Source organism: Nicotiana tabacum, chromosome 21, assembly GCF_000715075.1.
Source record: "Nicotiana tabacum cultivar K326 chromosome 21, ASM71507v2, whole genome shotgun sequence".
Classification (NCBI taxonomy): Eukaryota; Viridiplantae; Streptophyta; class Magnoliopsida; order Solanales; family Solanaceae; genus Nicotiana; species Nicotiana tabacum.
Window position 1 is genome coordinate 18742589 of NC_134100.1, and position 27066 is coordinate 18769654.

Sequence of the window (27066 nt, forward strand, 5' to 3'; positions counted from 1 at the left end):
TGGAAGAAGTAAGCTCCAAAAGGGAGTGGTTTCGAGAGTTAGAAGCGGACTCCCACATCATGTGTTTAAAGAGAAAGCAGAGTAGGGGATAAACTGAAAACCAATCCCCAGCAGGCTAGAGACCCCCAACAGGCAACTTTGCCCGCCAACCAATTATGGGGACAAAGAGCAAGAAAAGAGGAAGAGAGAAAAATTGCTCGCCAGAAAGGCACCCTCTACCACCACGATAAAAACTAATTAAATCCTTTTGTCTGTTGCAGGGGAACAGAGGATTGATGAGGGCAGCAAGATGCAATGCCATGGAAGTCACCAAAAACCGGGGCAGAAAATTTTCTGCCAATTGTCGAAAATTTTCTCGGAAGAACGGGAAAGCAATTTCAATACTTTTAAGTTCTAGGTCGCCCACCAGTATAATGCGGGAATACTTTTAAGTTCTAGGTCGCCCACCAGTATAATGCGGGAATACATTTAAGTTCTAGGTCGCCCACCAGTATAATGCGGGAATACATTTAAGTTCTAGGTCGCCCACCAGTATAATGCGGGAATACTTTTAAGTTCTAGGTCGCCCACCAGTATAATGCGGGAATACTTTTAAGTTCTAGGTCGCCCACCAGTATAATGCGGGAATACATTTAAGTTCTAGGTCGCCCACCAGTATAATGCGGGAATACATTTTAAGTTCTAGGTCGCCCACCAGTATAATGCGGGAATACTTTTAAGTTCTAGGTCGCCCACCAGTATAATGCGGGAATACATTTAAGTTCTAGGTCGCCCACCAGTATAATGCGGGAATACTTTTAAGTTCTAGGTCGCCCACCAGTATAATGCGGGAATACTTTTAAGTTCTAGGTCGCCCACCAGTATAATGCGGGAATACTTTTAAGTTCTAGGTCGCCCACCAGTATAATGCGGGAATACATTTAAGTCCTAGGTCGCCCACCAGTATAATGCGGGAATACTTTTAAGTTCTAGGTCGCCCACCAGTATAATGCGGGAATACTTTTAAGTTCTAGGTCGCCCACCAGTATAATGCGGGAATACTTTTAAGTTCTAGGTCGCCCACCAGTATAATGCGGGAATACATTTAAGTTCTAGGTCGCCCACCAGTATAATGCGGGAATACATTTAAGTTCTAGGTCGCCCACCAGTATAATGCGGGAATACTTTTAAGTTCTAGGTCGCCCACCAGTATAATGCGGGAATACTTTTAAGTTCTAGGTCGCCCACCAGTATAATGCGGGAATACATTTAAGTTCTAGGTCGCCCACCAGTATAATGCGGGAATACTTTTAAGTTCTAGGTCGCCCACCAGTATAATGCGGGAATACTTTTAAGTTCTAGGTCGCCCACCAGTATAATGCGGGAATACATTTAAGTTCTAGGTCTCCCACCAGTATAATGCGGGAATACATTTTAAGTTCTAGGTCGCCCACCAGTATAATGCGGGAATACATTTTAAGTTCTAGGTCACCCACCAGTATAATGCGGGAATACATTTTAAGTTCTAGGTCGCCCACCAGTATAATGCGGGAATATATTTTAGCTCTAGAGTTTGGAATCAGTAGCCCCACCTGAAGACGGAAGGTTACAACAGAAAGCCCCAAGCAGGAAAAACAATAAAATCCGCAGCACCAAGAAGCAGACAACTGCAGAGGCAAGTGTGCAATTCAAAAGGAAAAAGGAACGCATCTCAAAAGAAGTAGTTTGGAAACATTGTAGCATGCCCAGCATGACGATGCTGATGAAGAAACATACCACTGAAGAAGCCATTGGAAGATTTAAAGAAGAAAGCCGTGTCCCCAGCAGATCAAGCAAAGTAATGTAAACTGGCATTCAAACGTCAGCAAAGGACCAGCATCATCTCCCAAAGTCACAAGATAAAGGCATCGGAGGAGAGTGTTAGCCGACAAGAAAGCAAAGCAACAAGAACAAGTTGAAGATGGATAAGATTTCAGGATCCTCAATTTAGCTTAGCTTCTTGTTTTCCTTTTAGAGCAATGTAATAGGGAGATCGGTTGAGCAGTAGCATCCTACAGCAGTATACAACAGCGCACAACAACAACAGCAAGCAATACAGTCACACGGTAGTCCCAGCTACCAAAATTTCCCGAACTACATTGACCTGATTCCTGTTCAGCCCAGGATATGTAGGAAACCTCTGAAGCAAAGGTTCGGTCAAATCTCTTTCAAAAAATGCTTCACACGGAGTATTCGGACGGGCAAAAATCGCTCGCTTTTTCTTTGCGCGAAAACCCTTCGTGTCTTCGTGCAAAGAGGGGCAGCTGTAAGCACGTGATTTTTGCTTCACGGACAGTCACTCCAAAAGAAATAGTAACAAAGGACCTCGCTGTACAATTTTCAATTTTCCGTAACGTGTACTGCTAGTCATGTGCGGGTCTGTCCATTTTGTCCATTTTTTTTTTACATTATTAAACAAAGTACAAAATGTGTATGATCTGGTAATTAGACCATAATTCATTCAGTAAAAGAAAAATTCACAAAAATATTCTAGGGTGCGATTTAACCTATTTAAATATTTTGATAATTATGTTTGTTTGAATTTCATTTTTTATTTTTAGTTTTAAGATTAGAAAAAGAAAAAAAAAGAAAAAAGAAAGGGAGAAAAGAATGAAGAAAACGGTTTGGGCCAAGGAAATAAACCAAAAATAGGCCCAAACCAATTCGATCAGGTCCAGTCCAAAACCGGCTACCCAGGCATCTCCTGAAACGACGTCGTTTCAGGCAAATTAATCTGGGCCGTTCATTTCCATTGATCCGATGGCCCTTATTAGCCCTCATGACCCGACCCATTCCCGTTTTTGACCGACCCCTTGATTAACCAAACGGCACCGTATGGTCTAGCCTCCCCAATCCTGGCCATCAATTTTAATCGATCCAACGGCCAGGATTGAATCAGCCTCCCCGTATATAAGCCTCCTATCACACCCCACGCCCCCTATTCTAACCCCCCCACTCATCGTCTTCATCCAAACACTGAAGCCCCCCCAAACCCTAGCAGCCGCCCTAGCTTCCCTTTCACCAGAACCCGGCGGCATGGACGCCGGTGGCCACCTCCTGAACACCCTAGGACCACCTCACTGTCCTGAACACAAATCCACTAACCACGAGCCTCGAATCACTTCCGTTCGTCTCGAATCTTCATTTGAAGATTTGAGTCGAACCCGGATCTATGCCAAACCATCCCATCTTCATACCAGACACTCCCCTGACCTTCCTTGTGACCAAACCAAGCTTGGTTTGGTCCGAATCTACCCACAACTCCTAAAAATCCAGATCTGGAAATTCAGAACTTGAAACACATGCACCTGGGGAACCCGGCCGGTTTTGACATGGGTTTGAGGTCTAATAGACCTTAATCAAGGTGTTCTCATGTGAGAACACCCTGATTAAAGTTTGTTCGGCCTCAAAAGTTCGAAGTTGAATCAGATTTGGGTCTGTTTGATTTAAGCATTTTCGGTAAGTTTTCCTTTCTTTTGTGTTAGTTTTGATTAAGTGGTCAGCATGTTTCGTTGTGTTTCTTTGTTATTTTTTGTTATTTTTTCATTCGGATTTCTTCATCTCTGTAAAGACCTTTTATTTGGTCGATTGGTTTCTGTGTATGATTTAAATGTATCCTATGATAAGCATGTCCGATTAGTATAGTCGTCACATGAATAAACTTATATAGGTTCCTAGTGACTGACCAAGTTGTCCGAAGCCCTTTAGGTCCCTGAACATATTGTTTGTGTGAGCGACTGATTATTACCTGCTATAATTAGTATAGTCGACTCGATAAGTGTCGTTGATTAGTTTCTATAACTAATGAATCAAACGAGCTAATAATGTCGCATGACTAATTGATACTTCGCCACTGATTGAAGGCCCCAACATTGTTTGAAATAGTTTGTTTGCATTGAAAAATGACTGAAAGGTTCAGTCTAGGCAGTCCTGAATTTGAAACTTTCATCAGTTCAAAAATGCCCTGATGCGGCAAAGGGTCAAGACGGTGGTAACCAGGGTTTAACAGGGGTAGTCTGGGGTTTGCAAAGAACAAAAATGATTAGTTTAAATGAGCTGACAAGTAGGGTACTAATTTGGGATTAAATTAATGCCAATGGGGAACAAGACATAAGAGTATGGGACTTAAATTGAATAAAAAATAAGGCCCATAACTCCTGATTAAACAAAACCAGGCGTGGGAATAAAGGAGGGCTGACACCAAAAGATGCTTAGGCATGGGCTTTAAAAAGTATGGGCAGGCTGCAAGTTGCAAAAAAAAAAAAAAAAAAGGCAGCTTAACTGCACTGGTTTTTGGCTTATAAATAAGTCATTTGAGAACTTAAACGGGGCTGGAGTTTTTTGAGTCTGAGGCTGGACTTTTGAGTCTTCAAAAAAAAAAAAACTTTAGTCTGAAGAGAGGTCTAGTGAGTCCCAAATCACAATAGCGTAAACACAAGGTAGTTTCCAATAGACATTGTAACCAAATACTGCCTGAAAGTTGTACAAGAGTGCATATTGGTCAAAGCTGTCTTGGCCAAGTTCTGTTGCTTGCATTGACTGAGTTGTTTGTGGTTGTTGAACTGGTGGTTTTACTGCATTTGAACCCTCAGTTACTGCTGCTATTTCTTTACTTTTTCCTGGGATTACTGGCTTGGCACTCGACTATTTGATAGTCCTTGTATTCTAGGAGATCACTGTTGGTTATCTGTGGCTGCGGAAAACGCTTGGTTCAGTTGATTGTTGCTGTGTTGTTGTTGTGTATCTGTTGTGGCTGTGTTTGCTGCATACTGCCTAGCTGACCATTCCTTCCTGTTGTCTTCTATACCAGGTACAAATATATTACCAATGTAACTTGAAAAGTTTGAGCATGAATGGAGAAGATCTGCAGATGTCTATATATACATAGGATATTATGTTAGACCTCATATAATGTATAATAGTTTACCTTCTTGTTTTGGATACTAAAGTTAGCTTACAGTCCTAGTAAACTGTCAATGAATGGTAGTTGAATGTTAGATCGTGTATATAGGATGGTGATAAGAGTATGCCCAAGGCAGTGGGTTGTATCTCAGATTTAATGCAATAGTGTAGTATAAACAAGTAATGTATGCGAAGCATGAAAATCGTACACTATAAGTTAATTTCTTTCCTTTCCAATACATGTTCCGTATATAACTGCTAAAACCTTTTTTAGATAAAAGAACACGGTTTACAATCTCAACCCCACGAGAAGTCGAGCCCGGGTCAAAACAGACCCGGCGGGCTCGCATCGAACAAGCAGTGGCCCGGGTCTGGCCAATCATGCTTGGGCTGGATTTGGGCCCGTGGTTACTGGATCGGCTGACTGTGTATGCAGCCCCGTTTCGGATTTTTTTTAAGCCTTTCTGAATGTTGTTACAACATCTTCAAACATGTAATTAATTAGGACTTTCTACTGTTTTCAATTGATAGAGACAAACACGACAAGAAACGTAGTTGCTATAAGATATCCCTTTAAAAATAAGAACGAGATGAGCCTCGATGAAATAAACAAAACGCGCAGATGCGGGGCCCTTGTTAAATGTATATTATTGAAGCATTTAGTTTCCAGGACGGGTTGCTTAGCAAATCTCGCAACCTTCCTGAAATGACAACACGTTAGTCTCTTTAGGATACGCTTTAATAAACTTTACCTTCTTAAACTCGGGTGCACATTTATGTGACCCAAATCCAAATCTCGACGGATTCGAAATGCCTTTCTAATCACGGGTACATTGACTGTGACGTGGTTCGAGATGCATGTCCATGACGTTGCAAATTCATTAAAAATAAAGAACGAGATGAGCCTCGCCAAATAAAATACAAATTGCGGGGCCCTCAATAAATATTGCTTTAAAAATTGTTTAGACTTCGGGATGGACCGTTTAGTAAAATTTCACGATCCTACCCAAAATAAATACGCTAGTCGCTTTAGGCGCGCCTTTAATAATTTAATTTCCTTATCGGGTGCACATTGATGTGACCCAAATCCAAATCTCAACGGAGTCAAAGCGTGTCGATGACCACGGGTACATTGATTGTAACGTGGTTCGAGATACATTTTATAACGTTGCAATTCTTGATAAAAATAACGGTAAATGATAAAAGCAGTTGAAAGATAAAATTTGCACATAAGTTCGTATTGTATTTAAAATCAGATAATCAAGCCGAATATAACAGTTGAGCGACCGTGCTAGAACCACGGAACTCGGGAATGCCTAACACCTTCTCCCGGGTTAACAGAATTCCTTATCCGGATTTCTGGTACGCAGACTGTAATATAGAGTCATTCTTTTCCTCGATTCGGGATTAAAATTGGTGACTTGGGACACCCTAAATCTCCCAAGTGGCGACTCTGAAATAAATAAACTCATCCCGTTTCGATTGTCCTTTAATTGGAAAAACTCCCTTGCGCCCTCGCGGGTGCGGAAAAAGGAGGTGTGACAACTGCCGCTGATTCTCATCTTCATTTTCTTTTGCTTCCAATATCAGGTACATATCTGTAAATTCATGTCACGAAAAGCTTCAACATGACAAATTAATGAAGTTCGGGAATTATAATTCTGTTTTCCATTCGTTCAAGTTCATTAGTTAAAAATTTGGTTTTTGTTTCAGTTGATTAATATAGTAGTACGTTTGGCGTAATGAATATAAGATAATTTTTACCTCTTAAAATTCGTTTGTTGTAATAATATCACCTATTTCGGAATTTTCATTAAGTGAAGTCATGATTGAATTATCAAGGTAGGGAACATGACATAAAATGGGCCATTAATTACATCCCGTAATATTGTTAGCTAAATGTAAAGTAGAATGGAAGTATCAAGAAATTACATTATTAGTATATCTTGTAAAAAATCTGATTTTGGTTTAGATTGATATAAGTTGTATGTTCATATATGGCATGATGATGAGTATATATATAATCATATATGGAAGGTGATTTGATATAGCTCGTTACGATGTTAGAGTGTTATGAATGTTTTAGACGGACAATTGTGTTGCATGTAAGGCAATTTTATTCAATCGATTTGTATAATAATTCCCTTTCTTATCAACTTGATGCCTATCTACCATCATAAACAAATTAATCAAACGATTATAACTTTGGATTAAAAACAAGTAATGTAGAAGGTGATTAGGTTTATAGATTATAACATTTTTTTAGCATTCGCTTCAAATAGAACAATGAAAATTCTTCAAAAATATCACTTCCTTACATCCATTCTTTCCCAATTTTTATACGTAATTTGCATGTTGTCTATTTGGGTAGGCAAATATTGTATTCACTAAATGGTAGTATTAATCACACGTTTATTTTTACTCCACAAATTCGAATGGTTTGAGGAATATAATTCATACGCGAAAAACATAAATTGCGATCAACGTCCAATAAATTGTAAATTCTTTTTAAGGAATTTAGAGACTAAAAGAATATTTATTTCTCATGATGTTCACATACAAATACGTGGATATAATAAACAATTTGTAAACAAATTTATACTACCATCAAGAATATTTTTGTGATTAGGGATACGTTCGCGTAACCTAATTATATTTCTAAAGGCAATTCGGATTATGCGTTCGCGCAACTTCGATCGAATATTTAATAAAAGGGATTTCTCGGAGAATATCATTATTAATTTCATAAAAACCCGAGATGTGAGGTTCACTACTTAATTATACCAAAAGGGCGAATGTTCTTGATTTTATTTAAAGCATAATTTCGAAAATAAATATTTTAATAAAAATATTATCTATATTATTGTGTACACGTGCGCGTGACACAACTCCGCATGTTTTAAAAATATAATTTATAACACGAATATACGTACGCGTGATTCGATTCAAAGAAGGGTCTTTAAATCTAAATAGAAGCGGTAACAATAAAATCATGCAATAAAAATGTATTTAACAAATCAAAATAATCAAGCCGAATATAACAGTTGAGCGACCGTGCTAGAACCACGGAACTCGGGAATGCCTAACACCTTCTCCCGGGTTAACAGAATTCCTTATCCGGATTTCTGGTGCGCAGACTGTTAAATAGACAGAGTCATATTCTCCTCGATTCAGGTATAAAAATTGGTGACTTGGGACGCCTTAAAATTCCCAAGTGGCGACTCTGAAACAAACAAACAAATCCCGTTTCGACTGTCCTTTAATTGGAGAAAACTCCCTTTCACCCTCGCGGGCGCGGAAAAATGAGGTGTGACAGCCACCAGTTATGAAATGACCAAGATAAGATTTTCATACTTAAAGGTATTATTAAGTTTTTGGAAGTAAAATGGCTTGATATAAAAAAGAATATGATTGCATTTCATAATTATATCGTACATTGTTATTCGAGTAATTTTGATTCAATTAAGGAAAAAAGTAAGATTCTTGAGAGAGACCTATAAAAAGAATATTTGCGGTTGAAGGAGTCCAACAACTGACCACCATTGCGGCGACATTATCGCCATCAACTAATTGGTATTATGATATTTGCAAGATAAGATAATTTTACCTTTCTCTCTTATTTTATAAGTAGACAATGGGAATCTGCTTTCTTTTCGTTTAATCTACTTTATGCTGTGAAAGATTCCAAGAAATTTCTTGTGTCTGACTTGATCATAAGTTAATGAGAAGTGGTGAATAGCTGGAGGTGGATAAAATCTTTATGCTTGGTACTTCAGAATTAGTTTAGTTGGCTGAAACCTGAAAGTGTTAGTTTGATTATATAAATTTTATGCAATTTTGTCTTATTTTGATGTATGTATAATTAACTTATTAAAAAAATTGTTAGTTTAATTGAAAATTTTACGCTGATCCCTTTATTGATAATTTTTCACTGTTTACTTCTTCAAATATTGAATCCCCTTTTTGAAAACAATGGATCCGCCTGGTAAAAGCCTCAACATAGATCAGTGTTTTAAAAGGCAGGGGCGCGAGGCGAGGCGTTTTACCCAATATGGGGCGAGGCGTAAACCCCGAAACACGGGGCGTAAGTCTCAAGAATCTTTAATTTTACAATTTTATAATTAATAAAATAAGCTTAAAATTATTTATAAATCTAAAATTTACATAAAAAATTGTAGAAATTTTTTACAAATCACAAAAAAGGAAAATCATTATAATAATATTAACTAACAACAGAAAAGCAGATTAATACGTGAGATACATCTTAACAAGAAGTCAATGATGTTCTAACCGATATAACAATCCAAACTCCAAATAAGACGAGCAAAAAGTGTGATCAATCATTTGTAAGAAAAAAACAAAAATGAAATAAAATTAAACTAGTTCGTGGCAATGATCTGAACTATATAGACCAACATTACAGATGCCTTTAAAATATATACTGAAAACATGAGAGAGGATAACTTCCTAGTTGTTTAACATTTTTCTTTGGTGCAAAAAAAAGGAAGAATTTGGTCAGAGATACATTGTTCTCATTGTTAAGAGCACAAATGGCACTCATCTTCCAGAAAAAGCAGAAATGCAGAAAAACTACATCACTTCTCAAGTCTCAAAGTTCTATAGAGTATGGGCGATTTCTTCACTGCAACGAGGTTATGGCGTTTTCTAATGTGGTGGGGACAGATTTGGAATAAAACGAGGAGGGGTTTGATTAATTTAAGGGGAATTGCTAAAATTATCCCTCAATTTATTAAGTTCCATCAGGCGTGGGCCTTGGTTCTGAGGCGAGTTTTGTGCCTAAGCGTGTGCCTCATCTCTTGGGGCGTGCGCCGAAAGGATCTGCGCCCTTCATTAATGCCCGGATGCATTTTTCGTATGCCCCGCCCCAATTCGCGCCCCGAGACTGGCCCATAAACGCCCCTAAAAACACTGGCATAGATCTTTGGTTCTTCTATATGACTTCTATCAGTTTATTTGTATTCTTATATAAATCTTGAGTGATATTTCCGTTAAACAGAATTAAAGAGACTAAGGCCATACAATAACAACAAACCTACAAAGTGGGGTATGGGGAGAGTAGACTGCATGCAGATCTTACTCCTACTTTACGAAGGTAGAGTGATTGTTTCCGATAGACCCCGGCTGAAGAAGAAAAAACTAAAAAGGAAACAGAAATAACAAGTAGTAACCATAGCAAGCAAAGGTGATATAATAGCCGTACCAAGATGAAATATTTATCATTGTATAGCGAAAAATTTCAGCAGTTGGGGTTTTTTGGGGGGGTGGGGGTGAAAGTGTTAAATTTGAAGTCACTTACCAAATAATTCTAATTATCCAAAAAGCCAGGTTTAATTTCTGGCCTTCTTAATATTTGATCTTAAGTGCCTCTTAAATCCAAGTTAATCTACCTTTTGAGTTAAGATGAGTGTGTTAGACAACTTGATAGTTAATATCTCCATATTCTGCGAAAGTGATCTTTTCCCATTTATCGAGCATATTAATTATTAAAAAATGTATTGTGTGCGTCTGAACTCTTCTTTTTTTCCTCTTCTCCTTATCCAGTCCTCTGTTTCTAATTTCTTCTAGAGCTGAGTCCATCAGTGTTTTGTGAAATGGAGAGCAAAACAAATGAAAGATTCAGAATCGATCAATTCAAATTCGAGGAGTAACAGTAGCCACAAGAGAGAAAGGAGCTTGCAGATTGAAGGATACTCAATAGAAGGGATATCAATAGCAGGTCATGAGACATGCATAATAGTTCCCACGCTTAATTTAGCCTTTGATATTGGCAAGTGCCCTCAGCGTGCCATCTCCCAGCAATTCCTTTTCATCTCTCATGGCCACATGGACCACATTGGAGGACTACCTATGTATGTTGCGACTCGTGGCCTTTACAGAATGAAACCTCCTACTATTATTGTACCAAAAGTTATCAAAGAAAGTGTTGAGAAGCTTTTTGAAGCTCACCGAGCTATGGATCACTCTGAACTGAACCATACTTTGATTGGTTTGGATGTGGGTAAAAATCTACCTGTATTGGTCATATTGCCGACACTATTAGTTATTATAAAGTTGGAGTTGGTGCTTATTTCACAATTTAAGTGAATACATCTTTGTGCAAATGCAGGGGAGGAATTCTACTTGAGAAAGGATCTTAAAGTTAGAGCATTCAAGACTTACCATGTCATTCCTAGCCAGGTTGAGTACTTTTCTTAGTGCTCTGAGCTTCGGCTGCTCATTTTCCCTACCCACACTCCTTTTTTTACCAGTATAAAGTGGATTCTTTGAAGCACCAATGTGCTTTGTACTTTCTGCGTGAGTAAGCAGCTGCTAGCGAGGTTTTAATCAGCTTGTTTTTATGGTATAATGCAGGGTTATATAGTATTTTCAGTGAAACAGAAGCTTAAGCAAGAATATGTGGGCCTTCCAGTAGATGAAATTAAGAAGTTAAAGTTATCAGGTGTGGAGGTCTGTCATGATATCATTATTCGAACAGAAATTTTATTCTCTTCCTTTCCTTTTTGTACTAAGGATACGAATCTTTATGCATTGGGATGACGATGTTTCCATAATAACCTTTTGGATGGATTTATGGATTTAGTACCTTTATTATATACTAGCTTGAACAGTTTATGTGCTTTTACATTGAGCAATTCTTTTCAGACAAAGGTGCAGCGACGCTGCCTGTCTTAATACATAACCTTGCACAAGAATGCATCTGAAACAAATTTCCCGGATATATGACAAAGATTAACTTTTGATTTTTGACAGATCACATACACTACAACAGCAGCTGAAATTGCATTTACAGGAGATACAATGTCAGACTTCATTAAGGATTCCGAAAATGTTGATGCTGATGTTTTGAGGGCAAAAATCCTCATAATGGAGGTAAATTCTCTTTTCGTAACACTTGTCAAATAATGTATCTTGTTTGTAACATGATGCTCAATTTCTTTGATTCCTTGTAGTCATTTTTCTCTCCTTGGAAAGAACTATTTTCATAATGAGGTTTATTTGGTTCTTTTACTTCTTTTTTTCCTAATATACTATTTGATTTTTTACATTTTGTTATTGCATATCTCGTCATCTTCAACTTTGGACACTTTGCTGATTTAATTAGTAGGTCCCATGAGCATTCTTTGTATAATCCAACTTTTGAAGAACATAGTTGGAGTTGTTAGAAAGTTGCTTACTAGTTTATGGCACTTATCCTTATGATTATGACACAATCGGATTTACTAGTTAACTTAGTAATCTTTTACTATTAACTTTCGATGGGAGTAGTAATATCATTACTTGTGCTCACGCTTATGCAAGTTATAGTATCATAGCCGGTACAATAAATTAGTGGTGAGGAGAACTTTTTTCCATTTTGCGTAATCAACATTAGTTGTTCTGGAGTATTTAAGTTGTTCTTTGCAATTCTTCTACAGAGTACTTATGTGGAGGACAAAACAACAGCTGATGACGCAAGAGAATATGGACATACTCATCTGTCTGAGGTGGTTCTTTTTGCATCATTTCCTGAGATTCCCTTTTAATTGACCTCAAGATTTTACTAGAAGGATTGAAAAAGAAAATCCTGAATGTGTTGTAGAATTATTTAGGAGTCTGATGTAATTCTTTATGCTTTGGTGACATCCTACCAGATTATCAATTTCGCAGACAGGTTTCTGAACAAAGCAATCCTTTTAATCCACTTTTCAGCCCGCTATCAGTTGGATGTAAGCTCTCTCTGTCTGTCTGTCTCTCTCTCTCTCACACACACACACACACGACATGCACAATAGCCCCTCGCCACTTCTAAACCAAGTATCATGGACATAGATTGCAAAGCTTTTAGGAAATAGTCTATTTGAGCTTTCCTAAGAAATCCAACAATATTTCCTGGTTCTTTGGCAGGATAGACTCTCGAATTTGTACTCTCTTTGCTTTTATTGCTGTTTATGGAAAAGCTTGTATCTAGGATAGAAATGGATTTTTCAACTGTGTTTAATTTCCTATGCCTGTCTTTACTATGCTGGTTGCAATTTTACACCCTTTGGTCTTTTCTTTCTCTTAAAAACCAATTACTATAGCACTCAGTATTTTTATCATTTGCTTTTTACAACATTCGTGCTGTTCGTACAGCGACCTAAGCGTGTGTTAGGAAAGAGTGGCTTCCTACTTTCGTGTTCCCATGGTTTGCTGATTAATCGATCTTCCCTTAATAGAGAAAGGATCTAATTCTAGGACTAACTTGTTTCATTTCTTGTGTATGTATCATTCTAACAATTTTTTGTTTTCTGTACTTCCCTTATCAGGTTATTCAGGAGGCTATTTCTGCAATACCTCCGCCTTTGGCAGGCAGAGTTTTTGGCCTCACAGAAGGTTTTTGACCGAAAGCCGAATTCACGTATTAACTACTTTAGAATCTCTCCTTTGATCTAGTTCAATCAGATTTATATTTCGCCTTTATTTGGTGAAAACATTGAATCTTATTTTACTCAAATCTTTATTTGTAATGTCTCGATATTGATTATTGTTTTTAAAAAGGGAAATTAGCCATTATAACCTATTACTATCAGAAAGCCAACAATATTTTTAGGTTCTTGAAGTGTCTTTGTTTAGAAGGCAGAAAGGTTGTGACCGATTACTATCAGCAAACTTCTCAAGTGCAAATGGAAAAGCTATTTAAGTCATGTTGGATAAGTTAATATTGACTAGATTACGACTATAGATATAGTATTTTGTTGTGTTGCTTATTTAAACATACACTATAAATTACCTACAATTTTTTTCCCATGAATACCTTTTTACATGGTATTAGAGTCAGATTCACCCTAATATTTGGTTACCATTCCTAATGTTCGGTTACCCCTAATATACGCATATTTTACTTGAGCCAATTGAAACCACTTCTCTTCCTCTCCTCAAATTCTTGAAATAATTTACAAGGTAAAATTTAAAAAGAAAACTAGGCTATTCATAAAAAGTAAGAGATTAATATATATATATATTGAAGTTAGTAATAAAGCGGTGTTTTTGAGAAAAGAAAGTAAAAATGGCGTGTAGTAGCCACTAATTAAGGGTGTCTTTAATTTTTATCCACTAGTTATAATGCTCAGCAAAAATAGCCACTACTAATAGAAAAATTTTTTTTTTTACCCTTTCTTCCTCTCTTTCGCGTTTCATTTTCATCTGGAATACCCAAGGTGATTTCATGGTCGGCCTCCTCCATGCTTGGTCAACAACATCAATCCCTCAATCCCTTATCTGTGCACATCAATCCCTCAATCCCTTCTCTCTCTCTCTCTCCAAAAGAAAATGTTGGAACCCCTCTTCATTTCACACACTGTTGCTGCTTCTCTCAAGCACAAACTTCAACTTCCAAAACCCAGACACTTTATAATAAACCCATGGATGAATTGCAGTTCAGTTCGACTCACAACTACTGCCACTAAGTGTAGTGAAAAAGTGAATAGATGGTCCCTTTATGGCATGAATGCTCTTGTAACTGGTGGCACTCGAGGCATTGGGTACTTTTTCATTTGCTAGTTCATGATTTATGTTCTGTTTCAAGATATTTATAGTCTTCAGTTCATCTACCATTAAAAATAACTATTATGCATATTGTTTCCATCCTACAAGTCAAGAGAATGGGAAACAAATGACATACGTTATAAAGCAATCCTTGTAGAATTAAGAACAGGTGTACTGTAAGTGCAAGACCAAGATAAGGACTGCCTTTCCTTAACATTTAAACATGGAATTAAAAGTTAAGGACTTCGAGTCCTTAACTTTTGAACAAGAAAATAAAACTTAAGGACTGTCGGTCCTTAACTTTTGAACCAAAAATTAAAACTTAAGGACTGCATGTCCGTAACTTTTGAACCAGAAATTAAAAGCTAAGGACTGCCTGTCCTTTAACATTTAAACAGACAGTCCTTAACATTTAAATATGGAATTAAAAGTTAAAGACTGCCAGTCCTTAACTTCTGAACCAGAAATTAAAAGCTAAGGACTGCATGTCCTTTAACATTTAAACATGTAATTAAAGTTAAGGACTGTCAGTCCTTAACATTTAAACATGGAATTAAAAGTTAAGGACTGCCAGTCCTTAACTTCTGAACCAGAAATTAAAAGCTAAGGACTGTCTGTCCTTTAACATTTAAACATGTAATTAAAGTTAAGGACTATCAGTCCTTAACATTTAAACATGGAATTAAAAGTTAAGGACTGGCGGTCCTTAACTTTTGAACCAAAAATTAAAACTTAAGGATTGCATGTCCTTAACTTTTGAACCAGAAATTAAAAGCTAAGGACTGTCTGTCCTTTAACATTTAAACATATAATTAAAGTTAAGGACTGTCAGTCCTTAACATTTAAATATGGAATTAAAAGTTAAGGACTGTCAGTCCTTAACTTCTGAACCAGAAATTAAAAGCTAAGGACTGTCTGTCCTTTAACATTTAAACATGTAATTAAAGTTAAGGACTGTCAGTCCTTAACATTTAAACATGGAATTAAAAGTTAAGGACTGCTAGTCCTTAACTTCAGAACCAGAAATTAAAAGCTAAGGACTGCCTGTCCTTTAACATTTAAACATGTAATTAAAGTTAAGGACTATTAGTCCTTAACATTTAAACATGGAATTAAAAGTTAAGGACTGTCAGTCCTTAACTTTTGAACAAGAAATTAAAAGCTAAGGACTGTCTGTCATTTAACATTTAAACATGGAATTAATAATTAAGGACTGCTAGTCCTTAAAATTTAAACATGTATTTAAAAGTTAAGGACTGTTAGTCCTTAACATTTGAACCAGAAATTAAAACATACAATTTGAAACTCAAGCTACAGGACTTTGTATACAGAAGAACAACAACAAAGTGAAGGACATTTTGTCCTTAAGTTTTTTTATTCAATTTGCAAAATGAGGCTAGTAGAATCAAAGTTAAGGACATAGTGTTCTTATTTTTTTGAATTCAATTTCTAAAATGAAGACACTATGTCCGAATACAGAATTATCATAGGAGGCGATGTCTATAACTTCATCAATCCTCAGTTGATCGTCGCTGGGTAACTGCTGCTGCTGCTCGCTTCTTCTCTTTGTGTAACTGCTGCTTGTGTTGATAGCGTAGGTATAAGTTATACCAGAAGGGTATTTTCGTCCAGTCAGATACAAGTTTTTTAAGGAGTGGCTAAAGTCTAAATACATTGAAAACAGTGGCTTTAAAATAAAAGCCACTACTCTTAGTGGCTATTTGTGCCGTTCGCCCGAAAAGAAACTCCTTATAGATGCCGATTCTTTAAAGTTTATTATCCCTCCAGTTCCTTTTATCTGTCACACTAATTAAAGATCTGTTTAAAAATATTTAGGATTTTAAAAACTAAGAAGGCGTTATGTGTTTTCCAACTTCTTGTTATTGGGAAAAAGCATATAATCATAAATTTCTCATTTAATGAGAGACAAAGACAATTTATTAGCCAAATCCCGCTTATGTTTAATGTTACTCCCGCGATCCATAATAAATGACTTTTTAGCCTTTTATTTTGGTCCAAAAAGTATCCTTTTACATAATCAAGAAGGAATTACTCCTTCCGGTCCAAATAAGTGATTTTTTGGATGTTTTCACACAGATTAAGAAATTCACCTTTTTGCATTAATTAGCAATGAAATTGACCATATTAACTTTTACTATCTCACATAAACACTCCTAACACATATTCCAACACTAGTTACTCCAAGAACAATGTAGGAAAAAAATAATTAATTCATTCTTGAAATCTGGAAAAATCACTTATTTTGGACCACAAGAAAACGGCCAAAAAATCACTTATTTTGGACCGGAGGGAGTAATTTTATTTTTTCAAAATTTGCCCTTATTTATATATGCCATTGTGTTAAAGTAACACTGTGCAAATTTTAATTAAGAATAATTTAGTGAATATATCTTTTCCTCTCTAGGAGTTCGTATTTTCTTAATGAATGTGCCAAAGGTCAAAAGTCAATTATTATGGAACGGAAGGAGTATCAAATAATTTTCTCAATTTGAGTGTCAAGATTAAATGTAAAATAAAAAGTACCGGAGCAATGTCTTTTGGCTTCGTTTTGATTTAATTAATTTGATGTGTATTGTTTTTGTTCTGGGTAGTTGAAAAAAGAAACCAAGATGAAAATAAATACTTTCATCGTTTCAATTTATGGCACTAAAACTTTTGAATCTTGTAATTTTTTTGCATATATAATATAATATTTCTGTTGCTATAAAAGTTCGTTATTAAAATAAAATATATAGTAATTCAAGTCAAATTATATATTTTCGAATTTGGAAAGATAACATTCATTTTAAACAAACTAGTAGTAAAATATTGACATTCTTTTTGGAATGGAGGGACTTATTAAAAGAAAGGAAGTGAAATGAAAGATGAATCACCATATTCTTCTTCTTCATCTCGACCACTACTTCTATTGGCTTTTCCCCCACCACCACTATTCAGAACAGTGAGCTTTCGATCAAGATCTTCTCGCCTCACTTATTTGGGCTCTCGCTCCAGTAGGTAGTCACTCCCTTCCTCAGAGAACTGCACGTACGTGAGACCTCCGCCTGATATGGCTCCGTCCCGAGCTTCCAAACACTTTCCTCACATATCATGTTGTCACTAATCATAGTTTTCTTGCAAGAAAATACCCTCATGAGAAATGCCCATGTTTTGTTCTTCCTCCTCTTAGTATGGCTTCTAGGGTTTGAGTACTCTTCATCAACAAGTCTCATAGATTGGGAAAGTCTCTCGTAAGCTATGTTATTAGCAATTCCTAAAGGAATTAACTCTGAGGCTAATAGCGTGCTTCTGCATCTTCCTAGCTTTCTAATTGACGATTTTTTCTCTAGCTTCAAGTTTCCATATGTGAAATCCATGTTTTATTTGTAAGGTTTGTTGAATTGTTTGATCTTTGCTTGGCTATTACTCTTTATGCTATGACATTTTTTTCTCTCTTGGAGATTAGTGTTTCTTGGTGGGTGTAATATCTTACAATTGATACTTGTTTATGTAATAATGGAAAAATATTATTTTGTTATATTGTTCAAAGTGGTTAGCTAGCTTGTGTTTTGCATCTTTGACTTGATCAATTATGGTACACAGTTAGAGGCGAAACCAGGATTTTCATACAACGGAGACACAATATTCTGCTTAACCGGTGCCCCGAAAGACTTTTAGTGTTTAGGATACCAAGTGCTTTAAATTAGCTATTTTTAAGGTTTATACATGTACATATACAAAATTTTGGCCGAAATTTATGGGATTCGTGATCATCACTATAACATATAGGTCCGCCTCTATATACAGTATTTGTACGTAATTTGAAATTTATTAAGAAATTAAAAAAATAGAAAGAAAGGGGACTGGACCAATACCCTAAGGGATCGTTTGGTATGGGGCAACTATAATGTAGGTCGAATATGCATGAAATAATACTAATTAAACATATATTATGTAGGAATTACTTATATATTTGTCTTTAAATACTTCCATGCATCTTCACATGCTAATATATGTGTATTCTTATTTAATATTTTATCCCTCATAAGCATGAGAATTATTTAATATTACCACCACAAATTGCAAAGATTATTGCTTCTTACATGATTAACCTAACACCGCATTAGTTATGTGGATATTGTTTTTATAACCCCTTAAACCAAACATTGTATTGTTTTTGTAACACCTTCAACCAATCAAATGACCCCTTAGAAATCAAAGTTCAGAAAAAATATAGGTATAAACTATAAAGTAAGACTAACTTATCAGATGGCAAGAATTTTTGTCTTCTTGCTTTCCTGTCACTTTGATCAAGTCTACAATTGTAAATTAAGTTATCAGGTATATTACTCCTTTTGTCCAATTTTTTGTAACACAATTTTATTTTTAGTTTGTTAAAAGAAGAACTATATGTATTTATAATTATAAATAATTTAACTATAAACTTCTCAGTTTACGCTTAGTAAGATGATTTATAACCCTATAAATGTATATACTAACTTGTTTTAGACCACTAAGTTACAATTTTTTTTCTTTTCAAAATTTTATGTACAGTCAAATACCATTACATAAAATGAGACATGATGTATATACCCAATTCTATTTGTAGTAAGTACATGCCAGGGAAGACACTAGTAGCCATATTGCTCTTTTACTATTCTTAACTACTGCATCAAATCAATGATTGCTAGTTTATTGCTCTTTTAGTACTACTCTCAAGTCTCAACTACTTCAATCATAGGAGTTTGGAAAGCCAGGAATTGAAGACCCAATAGTGTTGGAAAAATTGGATGATTATGGAGAATAAAAGGTTTAACTTGAGGCGTGTCAAAGACAATGTTTTTAAAAATATTTCGTCCACACAGTGATAAATAAAATTAGGCGTATCCCCCAGGATTCAACAGCTCTTCTAATATAACTAGGAACAGAAATAAAAAAGATTAAGAAGAAAACCCAGCACAAAAGAAAAGGGAAGAAAAGTTTTAACTTTGTTTTTTCCACTCACCTCTGAAAATGAAAACCAACAAAGTATATATAGTCAGAAAAACTTCACAATCTAATTGAAGAATACGTTAAATCCCAAAAATAAGCCATAAAGGCTTTTCTGTTACAAAAATAAGCCATAAAGGCCTCTGTTATAAAAATAAGCATTAAAGCCTTCTGTTACAAAAGTAAGTTTCAAAAAAATGTTCTTTCAAATGGTGAACTCAAATTTCAAAGCTACTGAACGTTTCTTTCAACAAGTAACGTTCTTAATCCATAAGAACAATACGTTAACAATTGATAATAACGTATAATAATTATCAATTAATTGTCTGATTTTGTTAGTCAAAAATTAAATTCAGAATTATCAAATTAGTGTTACAAATAACTATTATAATAATGACACATTAATATAATAGTAAGTAAATAAATCTAGTCATAGTTTTAGAATATTTCTTTTTGAGATATCATAATTATTTTTTTCTATCAATCCCCCACATATCTCAAAAGAAATATTAAAAAATATAGTGAACTAAAACTTTTTTTTGGATTTTCACAAATGAGCATAATTCGTCGAATATGGTGTCTCTTGGACTATGAACCAGACCTAGATAAAATAAGATTAAACTTACAGAACAATTGGTGAAGTTCAAAACTTCTATGAACCAAGAATTCTTTGGTAAATTTAGTGTCTTATCTATCACATTATACCCCCACACATTTTGTTGTTTATCGCGGTTTTGCACTACTAGGCCATGCGCACGCCTGGTTTTTATGAGTGTTCTAAAAATTTTTTGCCATAAATTTCATAGGAGCGGCCCCACTCCACACTCATATAGGTCCATCCATCAAGTGTATTCTGCAGCACAATACACCACCTAAAATTAGGCTATGGATTAGATTAAGAGTTTAATAACTCAGCCTCCCATTCCTTGCAGTCTTGCACTATATATACACACCATAGGAAGGGATATAATTTAATAGTGCACATTTGATCAACTAATGACTTGTTATTACTCATATGAACCTACTTCATAGGATCTCCAATCACATAGGTTGGGTTATCATCACAGTTGATATAACTCAAATTGGCAAAAGTCTCATTCCCCTCGATGTTTCAGATATTAATTTTCTTCCCAAAGGTTTAGTCAGAGGATCGGCCAAATTCACTTCTGACTTCACATAATCTATGGAAATAATTCCATCTATCAGCAGCTGCTTTATCAGATTATGTCTCAATCGGATATGTCTACTCTTCCCATTAAAGGATTTATTTTTGGCAATGGCTATTGCAGCTTGACAATCACAATGCATCGACACAGAAGGTATCGGTTTAATTCCTAGTGGAATACTCGCCAAAAGGTTCTTTAACCACTCGGCCTCATTGCCAGCTAATTTCAGTGCCACAAACTCAGATTCCATGGTAGATCTAGCTATTATTGTTTGTTTAGCTGATTTTCATGCCACAGCACCCCCACCGAGGGTGAACACATAGCCACTAGTGGATTTTGTCTCATTTGAATCAGAGATCCAGTTAGCATCACTGTATCCTTCTAGTACAGTGGGAAATCCACTATATTTAATACCATAGTTCATGGTACCTCTCAAATATTTCATTACTCTTACTAATACATTCCAATGATCATGACTTGGGTTTTGAGTATATCTACTCAATCTACACACAGCATATGCAATATCAGGTCTAGTAAAATTCATCAAATGCATTAGACTACCAATAACTTGAGCATATTTATTTTGATCTACAACATCTCCCTTATTCTTTTTTAATTGACTACTAGCATCATAAGGAGTGCTTATAGATACCACATCAAAATTATCAATTTTTTTAAGAATTCTTTCAACATAATATTCTTGAGTCAACATCAAACTATTGCCATCTCTTATGATTTTCATGCCTAAAATAACATTAGCTTCTCCCATGTCTTTCATCTCAAAATTAGAAGACAAGAAAATTTTGGTTTTATGTACCAAATCAAGGCTAGAACTAAAAATAAGCATGTCATCTGCATAAAGGCAAATAATAACACATGTACCATCTACACATTTTGTATAGACACATTTATCTACTTCAATTGATGAAAAACCATCATTAATCAATACTTGATCAAATTTTTCATGCCACTGTTTAGGCGCTTGCTTTAGACCATATAAAGATTTTAGCAATTTACATACTTTATTTTCTTGGCCAAACACTATACAACCCTCAGGTTGCTCCATGTAAATTTTCTCTTCCAAATCACCATTTAAAAATGCAGTTTTAACATCCATTTGGTGAATAAAAAGTTTATAAATAGAAGCCAAGGCAAGTAAAACACGAATTGAGGAAATTCTAGTTACAGGAGCATAAGTATCAAAATAATCAATATTTTGCTTTTGGGTAAAACCTTTTGCAACAAGTCTAGCTTTGTATCTAGCAATGAAACCATTTGGATTGAGTTTCTTCTTAAAAATCCATTTACAACCAATGGGTTTAGATCCCGGAGGTAAATCAACTAAAATTCAAGTTTTATTTTGTAAAATTGAATTTAATTCTACATCAATAGATTTTTTCCAAAATAAGGCATCAGACGAAGAAATAGCTTCAGAATATGTTAAAGGATCATTATCTACAAGATAAGTATAAAAATCATTACCAAAAGATTTTTCTTTCCTTGGTCTTTTGCTTCTTCTTAAATCCTCACTTTCCTCACTTTCAAAATCATTTTGAATAATTGGAACATGTGAAAAATATTATCACTTGGAATAATAGGAGCATCAGAAATATTCTCAAATTTTAAAGGAAAAATATTTTCAAAAAATTCAGCATTTTTTGTTTCAACAATAGTATTGCTTTCAAGTACATCACTTTTGACTACTAAAAATTTATATGCTGCACTACTTTCAGCATACCCAATAAACATACAATCAGATGTTTTAGATCCTATTTTCCTTTTCTTAGGATCAGGGAACATAACTTTAGTAAGGCACCCCCACACTTTCAAATGTTTCAAATTAGGTGGATACCCTTTCTGTAAGCACGTGATTTTTGCCCTATGAAAGAATTACTCCCAAAAAATTCAAAATAAAACGATTTTCCTTGGTGTGCAATTTTGAGAATTTTTGTTATTTTACTTGTGTTATTTGCATTTGTCTGCGCATGTTTATAAATTAATAAAAAAATATAAAAAATACGTCGCATTTGCGTTTAGGATTTAAGTTTACAATTTTTAGCAATTAAGTTTGTTTTACAAAAATAAAAATTACGAAAATAGGCATCTTTCGCATTTTTAGCATTTAATGTCCAATTGTACAATTTTATGCTTAATTGTGTGTTAAATGTTATTGTGAGTTAATTTGCTCTTTTATAAATTAATTTAGTTCTATATGATAGTTTAAGGATTTTTAGAATTTAGTTTTAGAAAAATAAAAGAAGAAAAGAGAGCAAAAAAATAAAGAAAATCGGAATTGGGTCTCTTCTTCAAATTCAAACCACAGGCCCAAAAAAATATCCAACCATCCCTACGACCCGGTCCATAACCCAAATACCGAACACCCCCCTATCTTACACAAAACAAAACAAAAAAACCAAAAAAACCATAAACAACCAAAACCTAAAACACTACCCATCCGCCACCCCCCCTCTCTTCTTCTTCTCCAAAGCTTCACCAAAACCCAACCATGGCTACCCGTTGCTTCTGTTCCTTCGCGTCCAAACAACTCTCTTCTTCTTCTTCTCCAATGCCCCTCATCAACCATGGCTGCCTCCCTCGACAAACAACCACCCCTCGCTGCGTTTTCTTCTTCCTCGTCGAAGCTCCAAACGTTGTTGCTTCTTCTTCTTCGTCACTCCTCGCTACCATGGCTGCTGCGTCCAACATGGTTGATGCCTGTTGCTTCTTCTTCGTAGATCTTCGTCACCTGCTGCTGCCATGACTGCGTCCTTTGTTGCTACCCGATGCTTCTGCTTCTTCCAGCTTCACCATTGTTGCCGCATGTTGCTTCTTCTTTATAACTCGTCGCTGCTGCTGCTTCACTGTCGCTGCTGCTCCGTCGTGGTGTTGCTGCCATGGCTACTGGCGAGTTGCTGCTGCTCGATGATTCTGCTTCGTCTAGCTTCGACGGATACCAAACGACCATCTTCTTCGATGGTCCGTTCGTGGTCGTTTTCGGCGTCGAGTTATTTTGGTGCGATAATCATTTCCGGACGGATTTGTTTTCATTCAAATTCTTCGTCGTTCCGATCCGGTAGTTGGTTTAAGTTTCGTTTCTGTCCGTAATTTGTTTGATATTTTTCGGATTTAAAATCAAATATGTTTGATATTAATTTCATGTTCATCATTTTTTTTTTATCTTTCATCAGTTTGTTTCATTCATTTTTCTTGTTTATTTTTAGGTAGAAAGTGATTAGTTTAATTATAATGTTGTTAGATTTAAGTTGAAGATTCAATTAATTATTATTTTTCAGTTTGTTTTTATTAATTTTAAGAGGATTTAGTTTTAATATAGAAGAGTGTTAGTTTAAATCGCTTGAATCCGTTGTTTGTTGTTTAATATAGATTTAATTCGTGTTCATTTTGTTTGAAGTTCGCTTTTAATTCAGTGATTTAATGTGAAGTTATGTTTTGGTTTTTATTTTTTTTTTTGATTCAATGTATCTTTGTTATAATTTTGTTGGATTTAATTTAAAAAGATCAATTGATTATTTGAAGTTTAGTGATTTGAATATATTTATTTATTTTGTTTAAGCTTAATTCGAGTTTAACTCGAATTTGAATAAAACTTGCTTATTATTGTTGTTGAATCTTTTCATTTATGTCCATACTTTGTTTGATTGTTCTTGAATCCGAAATTAGTATAAGTTTGATTTTCTTGTTTGTTGTTTATCATTTATGATTATTTCTTCAGTTTGTTTCATGATCTTGTTTAAGTTTAATATAGAAATTGTTGGTTGTAATGTTGTTAGATTTAATTTTAAGTTCAAATGATTATTGAATTTAGAAATCTTAATATACTTGTTTGTTGTTGTTGTTGTTAAATCTGAAAGTAGGTTTGTTTGTTGTTAAAAAATATTGTTCAATCAAAATAATTTTAGTTGTTTCTTTGTTGTTCATCAATTAGTTTGAATTTGTTGTTGAAAATTGTTTAGAAATTGGTCATATTTGCTGTATTTTGGTTGAAATTAATTAGGTGATTTGGTTATAGCTGATGGGGGTAGTTTGGTAATTTGCAGTACGTTCAGGGGTGAAATGGTAATTTTAGTAAGGTTAGAGGGGTATTTTTGGAATTAAAATTTTGAACAATTATTTATTTTGAGTGCTCTATCAATTAGGATTAAAATAATATTAAAATAATCAATAATGGGAGATAAGATATAATGGTGGAGAATAATAAAATTGTTTAATATAAGCATGGGGGAAAAGATATAATGAAGTATTTGTTTAATGTAGTGGGGGACAAAACATTAAGTAGTGGGATTAAAAGGGGGTTGAGTGAGAAGATAGTGGGTTTTATGTTTAAAAAATGCTGAAAGATGGGGATAAATAGAGAGACTTGATAAGATTTAGAAAAAAAAAAGAGAAGATAGAAAAGAAGAAAAGGACGAAAAAAAAAGAAAAAGAGAAGGGGAGATAGATAAAAAGAGGGAGCTGAATATTGAAGAGGGGGAAAAATTCCGAAAATATTAAGACTTGAGAAAATAAAAAGAAAAGCATTCTGGAAATCAAAAGAGAGAGTAGTATACACCCGCTATACAATTTAAATATTCTGATATACGGATTCAGAAATTAAGGGTTGAACATTAATTAGTCTTTCAAATCTGAAAAGATTCCTTTGGCTTCTGTCCGTTGATTGTTGTCGGTGTTTTTGGATTTTCATCTTGATTTTAAAATCTGTCACTGGTTTCTCGTTGCTGGTTGTTACTGGTTGTTGGGGTTGCTGTTGTTGTATGCTACCGAATTTCTGCTGATCTCCCTTTTCTTTTGCTTCCAATATCAGGTACACGACTGTAATACTAGCTATTGCAAGCTAATAATGTGGAAGCATGAATACATATGAAGAATGGAATTTTGAAGTTTTAATTTCACTTTTTCTTTGTTCCTTTTATTGATTGTATTTAGACTATTTCATGTATTACTGAATAATAATTGGAATAAGAGAAAATAACATAAGTTAGTCTTTAATGAATAGGTTTGGCAAAATGGGTTAATTCACTAGTTATGAAGGTTTTAAGATTATCAACAGTAGGTTAATCGTGAACAAGTAGCTAAATTTAGCTAAGGCATTAATTTAAACTGAATTTCGTGAATTAGGCATTAAGGCATGATTTGAGTTCAAACAAGATTAGAAGAACGTTTAAGTTTAATAAATTTTCTAAATAAGCTTTAGTAATTATGGTTAAATCTAGTTTCAAATGGTTGTGAATAATTAATCTCAATAGTTTTTTTTATAACAATGCAAATTTTAATTTAGTTATATTTGATTCTTTTGAATATTAGTTGTCGAATTTTTATTTTATTTATAATTTCGAATTTTTGAGTAAAATTCCTTTTCATCAATAGATGTATTAATATAGAAATTAGTATGCCATGCTTTCTTAAAATAATAAAAAAAAGCTAGTAATTAATTAGGATTTTCTTTCTTTATTTTAGAGACTAATTTTAATAGAAAAATGTAGTCGCTTTAAGATTTGTCCATTTAAAATAAATGAGATGAGCCTCGCCTAGTAAAATGTATAGATTGCGGGGCCCTCACAAATGTATGTATTAATTATTTAGATCATCGGAGTTGGCCGTCTAGTGAAATTTTACGGCCTTTCCCAAATCAACAATACGCTAGTCGCTCTAGGCGCGTCTTTAACAAATTATTTTCTTAAATATGGGTGTGCATTTATATAACCCAAATCCAAATCTCAACGGAGTCAAAAGGTGTCGATAACCACGGGTGAATTGATTGTGACGTGGTTTGAAATACGTTTTCACAATGTTGCAATTCTCCGTAAAATAATAACAATAAATAAAAATAATAAAAGCGGCTAAGGGATAAAATTTGCTCATAAGTTTATAATATGTATTATATCAGATAATCAAGCCGAATATAACAGTTGAGCGACCGTGCTAGAACCACGGAACTCGGGAATGCCTAACACCTTCTCCCGGGTTAACAGAATTCCTTATCTGGATTTCTGGTTCGCAGACTGTAATACAGAGTCATTCTTTTCCTCGATTCGGGATTAAAATTGGTGACTTGGGACACCCTAAATCTCCCAAGTGGCGACTCTGAAATAAACAAACAAATCCCATTTCGATTGTCCTTTAATTGGAAAAAACTCCTTCACCCCTCGCGGGGACGGAAAAAGGAGGTGTGACAGCTCTAGCGACTCTGCTGGGGATTTTGACCCAGAACCACTGGTTCAGGGTTAGATATTCGAGCTTATATAAATTGTTATATTTGGTTTTATCTGATTTTGTTACATGTTTGGGCTCAATGTGCTAATTGGTTGCCTTTTACCGCTTTGATATTATGTGAACTGTATATAAACTGTGCTGAAACCCATCTCCTCTCTGAGTCTTCTGAATCATGAAGAAGGGTGTACTTCGTACGACTTCTTTTCTGTATAGTGTCAAATCCCAATTTAGAACG

The 27066-nt window shown here is 35.0% G+C and overlaps 1 protein-coding gene across 1 annotated transcript; it reads left to right on the forward strand.

The window, feature by feature from the left end:
- Positions 1 to 9312: 9312 nt before the first annotated feature.
- Positions 9313 to 13575, forward strand: LOC107768906 (nuclear ribonuclease Z-like). The gene is made up of 7 exons (XM_016588072.2): positions 9313 to 10939; positions 11048 to 11118; positions 11293 to 11388; positions 11692 to 11811; positions 12357 to 12425; positions 12573 to 12647; positions 13227 to 13575. Exons 1-7 carry the CDS (start codon positions 10549 to 10551, stop codon positions 13299 to 13301), a joined length of 897 nt encoding a protein of 298 aa, XP_016443558.2. The 5' UTR covers positions 9313 to 10548; the 3' UTR covers positions 13302 to 13575.
- The last annotated feature ends 13491 nt before the right edge of the window (positions 13576 to 27066 follow it).